The 14,845-nt window shown below is 36.8% G+C and overlaps 2 protein-coding genes across 3 annotated transcripts in view; both read left to right on the plus strand.

Annotated features, from left to right (window-relative positions):
• The window catches only part of LOC101746988 (probable phospholipid-transporting ATPase IA), a 77,976-nt gene extending 71,972 nt beyond the window's left edge, over positions 1-6,004 (plus strand). For both annotated transcript variants that reach the window (XM_012691761.4, XM_062671924.1), the window contains one exon: positions 490-6,004. In XM_012691761.4, the coding sequence (XP_012547215.1) occupies positions 490-587 (98 nt within the window). In that variant the 3' untranslated portion in view covers positions 588-6,004. The remainder of the gene's footprint in view (positions 1-489) is intronic.
• Positions 6,005-9,071: 3,067 nt separating this feature from the next.
• LOC101746851 (phosphatidylcholine:ceramide cholinephosphotransferase 2) overlaps positions 9,072-14,845 on the plus strand; it is a 110,545-nt gene continuing 104,771 nt past the window's right edge. The window contains exon 1 of the mRNA XM_012691756.4: positions 9,072-9,497. Within this exon, the coding sequence (XP_012547210.1) occupies positions 9,404-9,497 (94 nt within the window). The 5' untranslated portion in view covers positions 9,072-9,403. The remainder of the gene's footprint in view (positions 9,498-14,845) is intronic.

The following is a 14,845-nucleotide window of genomic DNA, read 5'->3' on the forward strand; positions in this document are numbered from 1 at the left end:
ATATTTAATGAACACAAATATAACATTTAATGGCAACAGTTTATTTTTAAATTAGCATTAGTATTAGTAGTTTTCACTGGTGGTAGGACCTATTGTGAGTCCGCACGGGTAGGTACCACCGCCCTGCCTATTTCTGCCGTGAAGCAGTAATGCGTTTCGGTTTGAAGGGTGGGGTAGCCGTTGTAACTATACTGAGACCTTAGAACTTATATCTCAAGGTGGGTGGCGCATTTACGTTGTAGTTGTCTATGGGCTCCAGTAACCACTTAACACCAGGTGGGCTGTGAGCTCGTTCACCCATCTAAGCAATAAAAAAAAAAAAAAAAAAAAATAGTAGCATTTTAAAAGTAGTAAAATTCAAAGCCTATCTACGCCACGAGCCGCCACACGGCTTGCGTCAACATCCCTTTTCAATTTGATTGGCACATTTAGATTTTTGTTTTTCGTGGACTGTTTAACTTCGATGTACTGAATTGTCGGGTTGTGCAGATGGATTCGCTTTCTCGCAAGAGGAGGGCGGGAGTGTGTCCCAGGCGGACGTGGTCCGAGTGTACGACACAAGGCAGCCGAGACCGGAGCACTCTTGAGCTGACCAACGCCGCCAGCCCAGGGGCAACACCACACTAACACTTGCGTACAAATTACATTTGTTCCTGTTATTTATTTATACGTCATGACACACTTGTTTTATGCACGTTATTTATGTAAAATGTTAATACGTATTGTCATACGTAATGTCTACGGTATTATATTACAAATGGCAAATTCTTTAGATCAGTTCAATTACAGGGAACAATCCTTTGTTTGTACCCAAAATATTATGCTTATTTTTTGCTGTTAATTGTTATCTCTACATTACATGCGTAATTGAAATCAAAGTAGATGATCTCAAAGTAAAAGCATAGGAGTAGTTACAGATTCCAAGGAAAACGTTCACGAATCCAAAGGCTAATAATGTGAATACATTAAATGGAACGGAATCGGTCGGGAGCGTTTTCCTTGGATCCGATACTAGTCCCCACAGAGAGTGGTATGTAAACCTTATTTGATGCAGTGAATGTGTTTTTTTGACGACCATGAAAATTGAAAATTGAAAATTGAAATTGAGAATTGTTTCTAAATCCGGATTAGATGCCGATAACTCCACTATCATCTAACGTAAGTATATTAAAGGATTCTACTTTAATTTCACGTAATTTATTACATATTATATACAAGTTTTGTACTTTCCATGGGGAAACACATGTTTAGTTGCGCGTTATATTTAAGACACCTTTACGGATGGGTAGGAAACACTAAACGTGGACGTGTTCCCATGCGGAGATCTCGTCCCATATGCGTGCGTCGAATGTAAAATCGAATTTCCGATTCAATAAAATAATAACACGTGTATAATAATGTGTAAGTATAGTAAAATTATTCAATCTTAATATAGGTTGCTAAGTAAAATGCCGAAAGAAAGATATTATTTTATGAATAAATCGTTTTTGTACAGATCTGTTAGCGTTATTTTTTGTTTTACATAAGTTTTAAATGTTGCCGTATTTATTGTATAAGCTTATAAACAGACACTTGTAATTTTTTTTGCGAATTCATATTTAATATGAAAAATAAAGTGGAGAATTTGTTCCATTAAACAAGTTCAAAGGTTGTCGATGACGAAGACGAAATGCGAGGAAAGATTTTTAACGTAACCATAAACTGAGAGGAAAATGAATATGTTGATTCTAGTATAAAAATGGCATAAATTAGGCGGATCATATTTGGCGAAGCAGAAATCGCCGCGCTTCTGTGTTGCTATTTGTATAACATTGTATACAGTGAAAAAAACTTGGAAAATACAGTCTTTCGCAACCACTTCGTTTTCGGACTGGCTTTAAATTGATAAGAACCCTATATAAAACCATATTATATGTATGTGTAGTAAGGTTTATTGTGAATCAGATTTAGTCGAAGCTCATAACGTGATGTGACACAAATCGTTGTCCGAACAAGAAATTCAGTGCTTCGGAAGAACAGGCACTTATAAAAAAAGAAATAAGAAGAAAAAAAAACAGATTAGAACTCACTTAATAGAGTAACAACAAAAGAAAGTGGGCTACGTATCAATATTTCAAAAATTGAATAATCTGTTACGCAGTCTCTTAACATTGGATACGATGCGCGTGAAACAGTCCAACATTGAACCTTGTTCTATAACATTTCTCGTGTTATGAAAATATACACATATGAGAGAAGAAAAAGTCCTCTCAAATACCAAATATGTAAATCAAGTTGTATGAAACGAAGCTTGTCAAACATCACGTCCGACTTGTCACACAACTACCACTTTGCTAAAATCCGTCTAAAGGTTAATTCACACACAAAGATTTTCTCGAATAAAAATATCTGGAAATCGTGACCACTGTAATCATGCCAAAGTTTATTTTTGTGGAAGGCATAAAAAACTTAATACAATGTCCACTGGGACAGTCCATAAAGAGTGAGTACTCGCTAAAACAACACTCATCGCTGTCGTCTATTGTGTGAGTGTCGCAATCTTTCGTGCCCCTGGGGACGAGGATTTATTAGTCCACTCAAAGCCACCTTCCGCCTCGATGTGAACATCCGACGGCGGAGTTTGCGCCCTGATGTCTAGACTACCACCCAATTGAAGTCACTTTTACCAAAGACATTATGAGCAGTTGAAGGGATATATATACATGCTGCAGGCTCCTTGCGTGCGGTAGTCAGCAGTAACATATTAGCGCGCCAGTTTATATATAATATTATTAAACATACGAGAGTACGTGCTATCTGTGATGTCGCTTCGTAGTTAAAATAAATCGGTGACCAAGATATGGTACATAGTCACTTTGTTGGTTTTATGATTTTTTTTAGTTAACTAGTTTATATCTACATAAAAAGCGGCAAAAGGCAAATGTCCATGGGTAAGTCCTCATGTCCAAGTATACCAGCGCCAGACGCAGTTTTGCTCGAGATTCCAGTATCGTTTCTACTGAAAAGCCTAAAGGCACAAACCAGAATACTTTCAGTTTTACTTGAAAGTCGTGAACAAAGAAGGACTCTAGTGCGCTTGCAGTTGTCGAATTTACCAATTGATGGTTAGCCCCGACTGCACACAATACGATGTTTCTATCAACCGTGTGCCCATAGTATACACACGGAAACCAAAGTGATATAAATTTTGTACTATATTTACACTAGGCTAGACTGCTGGAAACTTAGCGGAGCTTTGATCCTTAACCACGTCTCAGTTAGATAGAAATGTAAAAACTTTACAAATATGTCAAATCTATTTATAGCAATAAAAAATTCATGTTTTTTTTATTATTAGGCCAATATGTTTAAAAGCTTTTACACAATAAACTTATGAGAAAAAATCATAAAACCAAAATAGTTATAGATAGGTAATCTTTTAGATCGATGTACTCTATGTATCGAATATGCAAATTGTATTTTTATCGTAATCTCGGCACTGTTTAGATCGAATCGAATTTATGATGCACCAACCACTGATAACGTAGTATTCAGAACGTTCTCATAACGTCACTTTTACAAAACAATATATCGTCATTAACAAGTAAGTTTAATTAGAACTATTATACCTTTACGGTTTTAATATCGCATACACTATTTTCGTTCTATTATGAAATTTTAGCGAGATCAAATCGTAAAAGGAGTGTTATTAAGTATGTCTACGACTCCCGCAATCCGAAGACAATACTATGTTTTATTAGATAATTAATTATTATTATATCTCGTTAGAGGTCGCGGGTTGTTCCGTTATTGGTACTTACATACACGAGACAACGCAGTCCTGCAATGAGTTGTGCATTGACGGAAATCTTTGAAATTGTTCATTATTCTTTATTCTTACTTGCAATATATTTTTAACATAATCAAATTCGGTATATTTAAAGAAAAACAAGAAATATAATGGAAGTGTATACATTTTGAGTCACATGAAGGTTAATGTACCTAAAAACTACAAATACACATATACTTCGACAAACATGTCATTTGTGGAATGTGACGTCACGACAGACTGCATCATCATTTTTGAAGAGAACACTTTAGACGTATGGTCGCCCGTTGTTAACTTATTTTTCATTGTTAAAATAATTATTGTTGATTTGTTGACATATTTCAATTAAAATTAACATTTTTATAGATATTAGTTGAAGAATATTTTGTATATATAATGATTATTCGTATTATTTGTTAGGATTAATGCCGAGAGTAAAGTTTTAGATCTCAAAAATCACTAAAAAGCAAATTGGTGTTCATTGGCGACAAGAACTAACAAAAAACAATTTAACTAACAACATAATAATGATTTAAGTGAACTAAAATAAATTGTGATATAACATTTTATTTCAGAATATTTACAAATTAACGTTCGTTTGAATTTTAGACGACTTGTGATTAATCTAATAAACTACATGTAAGTAAATAAATATATATTTTAAACTGTTTATGTAGTAAAAGTTATTGTATATGACTTTGATTCTTTTGTATACCTTTTTGAAAGATTGCGATAAAACAAATTTTGCAATATGTTTTCGTTTTCACGTTATTCACGTTTTGTTTTTACTTTATTTAAAAAATATATATATATTCGTACAATTACGGTGAACTTGCGTAGAAATCAATGTTACTTTATCTGAATGTATGTGTATTTCGAACAGAATATTATTGTTAAATATTTACAGCCATCGAAGGACGAAGGCAAGACGAAATTACAACAATAGAAATAAACGAAGCCGAAATCAAAATCACTATTTCGTTTCAATACTGCAGTTTTCGCTTGCTCCCATAGACACAGCCCACTGAGATTCTCGCCGGATCTTCTCAGTGGGTCGCGTTTCCGATCCGGTGGTAGATTCTGCGAAGCACGGCTCTTGCTAGGGTCAGTGTTAGCATCACTCCGATTTGAGCCCTGTGAGCTCACCTACTAGTTAAAGTTACACTGAAATAGCCTCTCAAGGCTATCAGCTTAAGTAGGAAAAAAAAGCAGTTTTCAAGCAGTCAAGGACTAAAAGAGATACTAAACTAGATTGAATATTATAGTTATTTCCAAATCGTACTGTCCGTAGAGATGTGAATTGCTTCTAACAGAATAAATTATAGCTTACTTGATCATTACATTGTCAGCGATAGTAACTTTCGCCGAGTGATGATGTCGAGTGCGAGAACGAATACTAAATATACGCCTCTTACTCGCCTGCTTGTTTTAAAAATAAAAATATTAATACCAACAGTAACGTGAACATTTTATTCAAGTTCATTGCGAAACTAAAAGACAAATGATATATAAAATATGGTGAAGTTGTACCGGTGACTGACAGAACTATTTGACTTCTGTAACTTAAGGACAAAATTATATTCGGTCCCGTTTAACGCTCCTTTAAACATTTAGTAATTTCGTCCAATGTTTTAAGTATTAAGTATCAATACTCTAACGTGAACTGAATAATATGAATTTACTACGCATACATTGTCGTTTCCGTAATCTTTGATTAGACCGCAATGTAACACAAAGGTAGCCGCCGGATGCACACCGCGTTCCGTCCAGACCCTGCCTTGCGCGCCTCACCGTAACTCTGTTACGATGATAATGGATTAACAGCGTATAATGCAAACATGATATTTGTTAAATGAAAACTTTTCGACCGTTGTGCTATGAAAATCGATAAAACTGAAATGTTAACCTTTAGATACCAATACTCTTACATCTGTAGGAATGAGAGGAATACTTCTGAAAGGTTCACTTATACAGCGCTTGAACTACACACACATACGGGTTTGTTCAGTATTGCCGTGCTAGGACTCGCAGCCGCTTCATGATTTTCTGCATCGATTTCAATACACACAGTTTGTAAAAAGGGAAACCTGTTTGTTTTGATGTTAAAAATATCGTCTTGTCTTCGTCCTCTTATGATATAAGAAATAAAATTAGAATTTACAAATAATAAATTATTATTTATTCTTGTTCTGTAAATGGTGTTTTATTGTCTATCCTAACTAATTAATATCAGGTGTTGATTCCCGCAAACCCAGCGCGGTGTACTTATTTCGTATGTCTTATTCGATTATCCCAAAATATTTATTTCATGCCTAAAAATTGGCGGCAATTACCTGTTGTTTAGCATGTCTCTCTCCCCGACACTAGCTCGGCAGTGAACTGGTTCTCTCCAACAGTATGTTGTTTGGGTCACGGCCATTAATAAACTTTCGTAGACCAATTTACCAGTTACAGTTTTTGCAAAAAAATCAATATTAGCACATATATAGTATAGTAAACTAGATGTAACATGAAATACTTATTTGACAACTTGGTAAAAATACAAATGAATCCACCCCGACCATCATATTAATTTTCTTTTCATCCTCTTGACTTAAAAGATTCATTTCATTAAAGAACTTACTCGACAGCAAAAATGTTAGTATATCTGCTACAGGTAATTATCTGTTCATTAGACATAATAATACAGATCTAAAAGCTCGCCGCTCTTCACTTGAAGTCTAAAATAATGACATGTTAATGATGAGTAATGTTGACACCGACAGACTAATCAACAAAAAAGTTGCTCACAATGTTGTTATTACATTCTTAACTGTGAATAGAGTGTCAAATAAATATTATACATATAATAGCTCCTAATTCGTCCAAGGATAGCTATGGCGCATCAAACGACACTTCGCAGCCCGACTCATGTTGGCCATCGTTGCTTCGAAGGAATGCAAACTTTGAATATTAAGGTGAGAGTGGCATTGTCGTATTCACTCCGCTAACCACATAATGTCGACGAAGACGTGAGCTAGTCTAACCATTTTAGCTAAAGCGTATCAATAGCGCAAAAGGGAACACCGCGGAGTGGAGCTCATTCCAAAACCGGATGGAAAATGCATTCTGTATGAATAGCGTTTTCAGAAGTTGGGAGAAACTATGCTCGTATATTTGGTAATGCAGTGGAAATGGGAGATGAAATAATCTCAACAATTCCTCCGAACACTCGCTTTAGCACAACACGCAGACATTATGAAAATCTTGTCTTAGAGCCAAAGGTTCCGAATAGAAGTACATACGCCGTGCACGTATAGTTTGGGGGTTAAAGACAAGGGGAAGATCTTCCACCGAGCGGGTGAAATTGCTCGCTAGACCGACGGTTCGAATATTTTTTGTTCGGAACTTTTGTGTAAGCTTATCTTCAAAATGTCGTTTGAAGATTGATCGTGTTTAATGATAGCTAACTGCTGCTGCAGACTACGTGTTATTGTATTAAATGGGAAGCAGAGTTAGCCATGATCCCGCGTACTGTTACATGTTTGTAATAGTAGGCAGTCTTAACTGAAAATGAACTATTTTTACATATAAGTACACACACACTACACAAGTTTAACAATACTAGATCTTAAGAATGTAATCTTTATACCTTGATTCATCAGTGATTGACTCAGGAAATGATATCAGGCAATTTAGCTACGTGTACCATCCATTAAGGAAAAGTGTCAATATTATATATGAGAACTTCATATAATATGAAATTTACTTTACCTCGTGTAGTTTGATTAGTGATCGTACTCTGATCCGAGGATCCGGGATCCGAGACTGAGTTCTGCGAGGAAGCAGTATCCCTTTGGAAAATCACCTAATGATCGGCTTCTGCTTGCTTTCGTTTTCGTCTCGTACGTGGGTTTCCGTCACATACTATTAAAGAAATAAATCATAGCTTGGACCTGTTAATGTAGAAAAATTTAAGGGACTGTTGTAAAAAATACCGAATAACATCATGAAAAACGCAAATACTTACGGATTGTATGAAATACCATCATTGTCTTACTGAACTTACTGTAAGTTAATTGTGAACACGCCCCCATCGATCTTCGCGCTATGTTGCCTGCCCACTGCCACTTCAGCTTGCTAATCCAACGGACTATATCAGCAACTTTGATTCTTCTACGGATCTCTACATTTATGATTCGGTCACGTAGAGCAATACCGAGCATAGCATAGCAAAGCCCTCCCTATAGCTCGCTGCGCGACAGTAAACTTCCTTTCCTTTTCTTTTGTGAAGCACCACATCTGGTCGTACACCTTTGTCTTAAGGCACTGAGGGATTTTGGACGAGAACACATTCAACATGAACACAGTACTTACTGAGAGTAATCGCTACTTAGGATTTGTACACCACCGTAGTTGCATCACTAGATGAAAGTCTGGCGTCGGGCGTCGTGCTCAATTCGCTCACGGATTCTTCAACTTTCAGATTCACTATTCACCATTTTGAACCTACGACTTCTCGTATGATATCACATATTGGGCATTCTCCGCCTTAATGGTAGATTAAGTAGATAGCGTAATTGTCTAATGTTTATCTATACTTAATATTATAAAGAGGAAAGATTTGTTTGTTTCGAATAGGCTCCGAAACTACTGGACCGATTTGAAAAATTATTTTTCCATTAGAAGCCGACATTGTCCCTGATGAACATAGGCTACTTTTTTTATTTTTATTTTTTTGGTTTCATGTGTGTTTTAATGTTTCCGAAGCGAAGCGAGGGCGGGTCGCTAGTTGTGAGTAAAATTATTTCCCTACATTCCAAGTTAGATTAGTTTTCGTTATCGTGTCGTTTTGTTCTATAGTAGTAAGGAATTTATTGTACACACTCAGCATATTTCTTGTTTTCTTGTCTTGTTTAGTCGTGCGCACATGGCTTATATTACAAGTCAGACTTTTTTTACTTGTTGTTCTTTATTCTGTATCTGTTTAGCTTGTAATGTGTATTGGGTTGCTAGTAAATAAATAAATAAATATTATTTTGCCCACGAGCATGTGAACCCATGTCTATTGTACATAGTATTGATTAAATAAAGTTCTCTAAATTAAAAATCAGATGCTCGCTATGATTTATTTCACCATGAACATCGAGTTTAAATTTAGACACCTTGGCCTTGAGTAAAAACATCGACTCCGGGAAGCGAGCATCTTATAAATATTAGTATTTGATTTTCCATGACAGACTGATCATTATTCAACGTTGAAACTTCAGGAGTGCCTCACTTTATAATTAACTAATCCGGTTTATAACAATATGACATAATCCGCAATAAAACAATCAATAATAAGCATTAATCTGTTATCGCGAGATCCCGATGCTAATCTATTATCACCGCTATCAATGATGTAAGTTCAGGTGTGGAGCGCCGAGCCGCCGAGCCGCCGCGCTCACCGTCCCACCACCACAGTACCACTCCGTGCCTTAAACGTGACGCTCGTGCCTTCAGACGTAAACGTCGACAATTATATTAATAATTACGAACGGTTTACAGACTGGTGTTGATGTGTAGTGGATTTGTTTAGAGAATGTGAAAGTGTCGTGCGGAAACGCAGGAGAGATGGCGCGGTCCCCGAGGCGGATATCCGCACACCGCCGGAGCCGCAGTCGTTCCCGGGAGATCACCAGATTGAGGACTCAGCTGAATGGGAAAGGTACGGTTTTGTTTACAAACAGTACTTCTGCTGCAAAGTACCCATTCAGCAATGATTTCGTGCGTCGACCGTTAATGTTTTACATAATTATTATGTTTGTGCTCGCGACTCTCAGTATTTGCTTTGTTATTGTCTATTAATACTTATTATATCTTACAATACGCGTATTGAGATGGCACAATACGCGTATTTAATGACTTTCAGAAGGTTGTACTAATTTTTTATTCATGTTTATTGTTACTTCTTGAGAAAAGTAACATACCTATAACATTTTCCATAAACATCCTTTGCCGAACAAAATAACGACGACACACACCATTTTCAACGACCGCTCGTTAGTTTTATCATAATTGCTTTTTAATTTATTGTTAATTCAATAATATTTACCTATTAATCTTCAGACATAAGTAACCTAAATAATATATGTTTGTTTACGTAAATTGAAAGGAAACTTCAATGGGTATTTCAATGGTGGAGAATAAGAATAAAAACTTGATTCAAAAGGGGCAACATCATACACGCTGTGCATATTTTTACAAGAGAAATATAAACTTTTCACTTCTGCGCCTTCATCGTTCTCATATTTAATCTTTAATGTTACCACTAAAGAGTTTTCTTATACGTTTTATAACATCACAGTCAACTGGATGTGTAGTATTCGGTAACAGATCTGACAACCGACATAAGCAAATGTCAGATACATTATTACATTATGTTTAACGGACTGAACAAGGCCTTAGATATCATTTTGTTGTTTGGTTAATGACGTAGAATATTATGTTCACGTTAGCGTATACTGAGTGTTTCGGGAATATTATATTCAGAATCTAACCCTATATCTTATTCATTTGCAACGTGTTACAGTTCAGGAAAGATGTGTGTTGCAGTAAGCACCATACATACACCTTAATTAGGCGGCGCCGCGGCGTCTAAGTTATTATTACGTACTTATGTAGTTGCAACATATCAAAGCAGTCCTGAGAAGGACCCTCGTAACATATTAGCACCTCCTTTTTTGCTTTTCTATTGTTTTTTTTTTGTTTTGTACTCTTTAAAATGTACATAAACAATTTTACAATATAACATACAAAATAAGGTTACAAACCCGAGATAATAATTGAACATACAATTATATAAGTGAAATATTTACTAAGTACTCTCACTTTTTATACATTTCTCTCATCCCAATGGAAGATAATTTATGCCTTTGCGCTAGATCTTTGGTTTTCTAATAAATTCAACAAATACAAACTGAACATTGAAATGTTCAGAAATGTTCAGACCTTGCTCTGACGACTTCAGTCAGGTCTGACAAGTGCAGAGGAGGAATTGTTTTTTGCATTTCGATCATGACGATCATGACGGCGACGATGAGTTGTTTTTTTCAGCGACTTTGTTGGTCACCGCATCGGTCGCGTCTAGCTGCGCGTTTGGTTACAGACGCTGTTCGTCGCGGACGTCTCCCGGTCCTGTCATGGGACCCGGACGCTCCGGAAACAAAGACAGGAGAGTCTTTTAATAGATCTCTTAAACTACCGTCTTTCATCAGCGGTGGCCCTCCTTAGGGTGGTGTAGGAGCCACGAGCACTCTCGACGGGGTCATCACCAAATCGTAATCCGGTTGATTAAATTAAAATTCTTTCGTTCGAGCACCACGAACAATTGAAATATATCTTTTAACGTGTTTAAAGGCTTACAATATGGATTGTAAATACATAGCGATGGAAACCGAAGGCTTTGTTATGTATTGCCGTCGATGGTATTTTTCTATTACATCACATATGCTTTACAAATATTTATCCGACGACGTTAGTGATAGTAAATACTGAATATGGCACATCGACGAATACAAATTAGAATTGTTCATGACGAATCGGAACACTACAATTGTAAAAACATGTAACCAATATTGAAATAACAACACAATATGATTTTTGTAGTTAAATATTGTTTGAAATAGATTTAGAACATCGTTTTCATCTACGCTGCGAACTTGAATCTTTCAATGTTTAATGAAATTTTGTATAATATGTCCTTCTTTTGAGTTGAGCACGGTCGGGTTTATGATAAGTATACAAAGGAATTGGGGAATCGAAGCTGTATGCATGGAGTTAATAAGTGCCTACAATACTAATATAATATGTTAACTCTATGGCTGTATGTGTGTGTATTCAGAAAGTAAGACAAAAGTTTAAAAAAATGCAATTCATTTGTTAATCTTTTATTTTTAAACGTTAGCTATTTAGACAATATTTAGACAATGTTTAGACAATCATTTGGATTACCTTTTTTATCAGCAATTGATAGTGAACATTTTAAAAACGAACCTTAATTATTAAGAGTAGTTGTTACCAATGTCAGTTTCTCTTGCTTTACCGCCCGTATCAAGTATAGGTACGTTGTTGTGAGAGGGGGAACGTCTCTACAACAAGATCTCACAGTCTCCGGCCGCCGAGAGAATGCGATCCGTGTGCGAATAGTAAATGTAACGTGATATGTAACACAAATACAGGTTCTGTAAATACTATTAACAAGTATTCTCGGAACTTAAATAAAAATTTGTAAATGTAATCGTAAGGATTATCCGAAATCGATCCAAGCAACATGAGTCCATTCTGAACAGGCTCTACAACGGTAGGTACTACTCGTATAGTTCTTCATTTTTACGAGCGTCGTAACATCGTGTTGTGATTCATGTATTTTCCTCTTCTGAGTATTCATTCCTCAGAGGCATCATGACGTATTTTATTTTGTGCGACGCACTTCATCAGTTGTGCTCTCTGCCTTCTTCACGACTTCGTTGCGCAGTTTGTATTAGTTATAATGTAACTAATGCCTAATTAACGGTCGTTCGTTATTTGTGGCGTCCTTAAGAACAAACAAAACCTTTTTATAAAAATCAAAATTATAATAAAGCCCATGGCCGCATAATGGGAACGCGTTTGCCTCGTCAGTTCCAGCTGCGAAGCCATGATTTCATCTGCTATAAACAATATTATACTGGTTAATCGAATGTAAGAATCCATTTTTTTATTGCCATTGTAGGCAGACGAGCATACGGACCACCTGATGGTGAGTAGTTACCGTCGCCCGTGGACTTCAGCAAAGCCAGGGACAGAAACCAAGCTGCTACCTACCGTTATATTTTAAAGCGTCATTCATATTATGTTGTCTATTTGTTCTAATCACAGCTCCACATCATGCGAGGCTTTATGGGTTTGTACAAGCTGCACGCGAACACTCACTGTTCAAATAATATACCTGCTTCTTTTAGATTTACGTAGCTGGATAAAAATTCGACGCATTTCTTCAACTCAAAATACATTTTTGACATGCTTTTGAACAAACAAAACGTGATTCGTAGAATAGATAGCGCAGATTGCTTTGTATTCATTCCGAACACAGTGTCTTAAAGGAACAGTATTTTAAAGTTGTTCAAAACTAATCACCGGAACTATTACTTCACTTTTCGTTGAATAAAACACGATAATTAAATCAAAAACTTCAATAAGACCCAACGATAAGCAGCTGGATGATTTACACATATATTTTAATAATAACACGCCTCAATTAACATTAAAAATACTAAAATAAATCTCGTTAGGGAATTCTTAAGATTCCAGCACGATGTCTGCCTGCAATGTAGTAAATAAATAACAGTAAATGCGTGGTCGACCAGCGAGTTGCGAGCCCTCACCTTGACACTTTTGCCGACCGACTTCTTTCCTACACAATCCGTTGCTATCTTCAAACAGTACTCGTTAGGGACGTTTGAATCAATACCTGCATTTCGGTTGCAGAAATTATAAATTCAGATTAACAGATTAACCTAATCGGGTGAGGGGCCAATGACCCTCTGTGAATGGTTATACCTTGAGGCATGATAATCCAAGTCCTGAATACTTTATTAAAAGAGCTGAAACGTCTGGATTTTGATAATGCCTTGTGTGAGATCTGTGTGATGTGTAAATTAATAGGTAGTATGCTTACTGTATCGAGCACAATTTGCTTGTGTGTGATACAGTAGTGTCAGGAATCAGCAGCGCCATCAACCCCATTCAGTCTCGGGAACTATCCTGTACATCATGTCATCGTACCCCTCGCATCAAATAACAATCCTCTTCTGTCTTTTTTTTATTACTCAGGTGTTTTTTTTATTTATTGTTTGGATGGGTGGACGAGCTCACAACCCACCTGATGTTAAGTGGTTACTGAAGCCCATAGACATCTACAACGTAAATGCCGCCACCCACCTTAAGAGATGAGTTCTAAGGTCTCAGTATAGTTACAACGGCTACCCCACCCTTCAAACCGAAACACATTACTGCTTCACGGCAGAAATAGGCAGGGTAGTGGTACCTACCCGTGCGGACTCACAAGAGATCCTACACCAGTAAAAACACATTTCGCTGTCTTTTACGCCTTTCCTTGATCAGCTGCAAATGAACTATAGAATTACAATAAATTGGAGCAATCGCAATCTCGCAATCTTATCGTGCGATGTGTCTCAAACAATAACATGTGAATTATCTGATAACAAGCCGCGCCCTTCATCTCGCCACAAACGTAAAGATAACTGCAGATGTCTGATGATAGGGCAGGCGGCGGCTGCTGTCTCTCCCGGACCGTGGCTTGTAGAGCTATATGCGAGCTCGCCGACAGTTTACTGAGTCCAAATGTAATTGTTCGGAACTTGTATATATGGAAACTTATCTTGAAAATGTCGTTAGAGAGATTCAGGCATCTGTCAATGTCAGATATTTTCTACCTCTCTCCTGACTGAGCCCGTGGTCGCCCATCTATCCTGGTGAGACTGGAAAGGCCTCCGGACCAACAGTAATCCCTCAAACATAAAAAAAAAAACTTCTACTCTATAATGGCTGTCGTCACAACAATTAGTGGCCCAAAATGATTTAATTTATGTCTATGTAGTGGTTTCTCGAGTAGCCTGGAATTGTAATAGTATCTTTCAATCAATCTCTTAATAGCCTATTCCCTTGTAAGATCCATGAATCAATACTAGCTAGCATTGAACAGATTTCATATTTATAAAGTACTTGAACGTTCGATGAGGTATGCACAAAAAAAGCGCGTGACTCACGTTACACGCGACTGGATTTAACGTTCGCTGTTTACGTCTGAGCACCTTCATCTGTTCGGAACATCGCGTGAAAATCCTAATGGCTTACTTCAAAGAAGATTTGTGAATTGCGGTGAATGGAAAGTAGTGAGGGCCAGGGCGTGCTACTACCGCATTCTTATATCTATTTGGCTAACGGGAATTATTCCGGAACTTGTCCATGGAGTTAATAAATACAACCTCTTGTCATAGTATCATGAAACCTTAT

Source organism: Bombyx mori, chromosome 13 (assembly GCF_030269925.1).
Source record: "Bombyx mori chromosome 13, ASM3026992v2".
Taxonomy (NCBI): domain Eukaryota; kingdom Metazoa; phylum Arthropoda; class Insecta; order Lepidoptera; family Bombycidae; genus Bombyx; species Bombyx mori.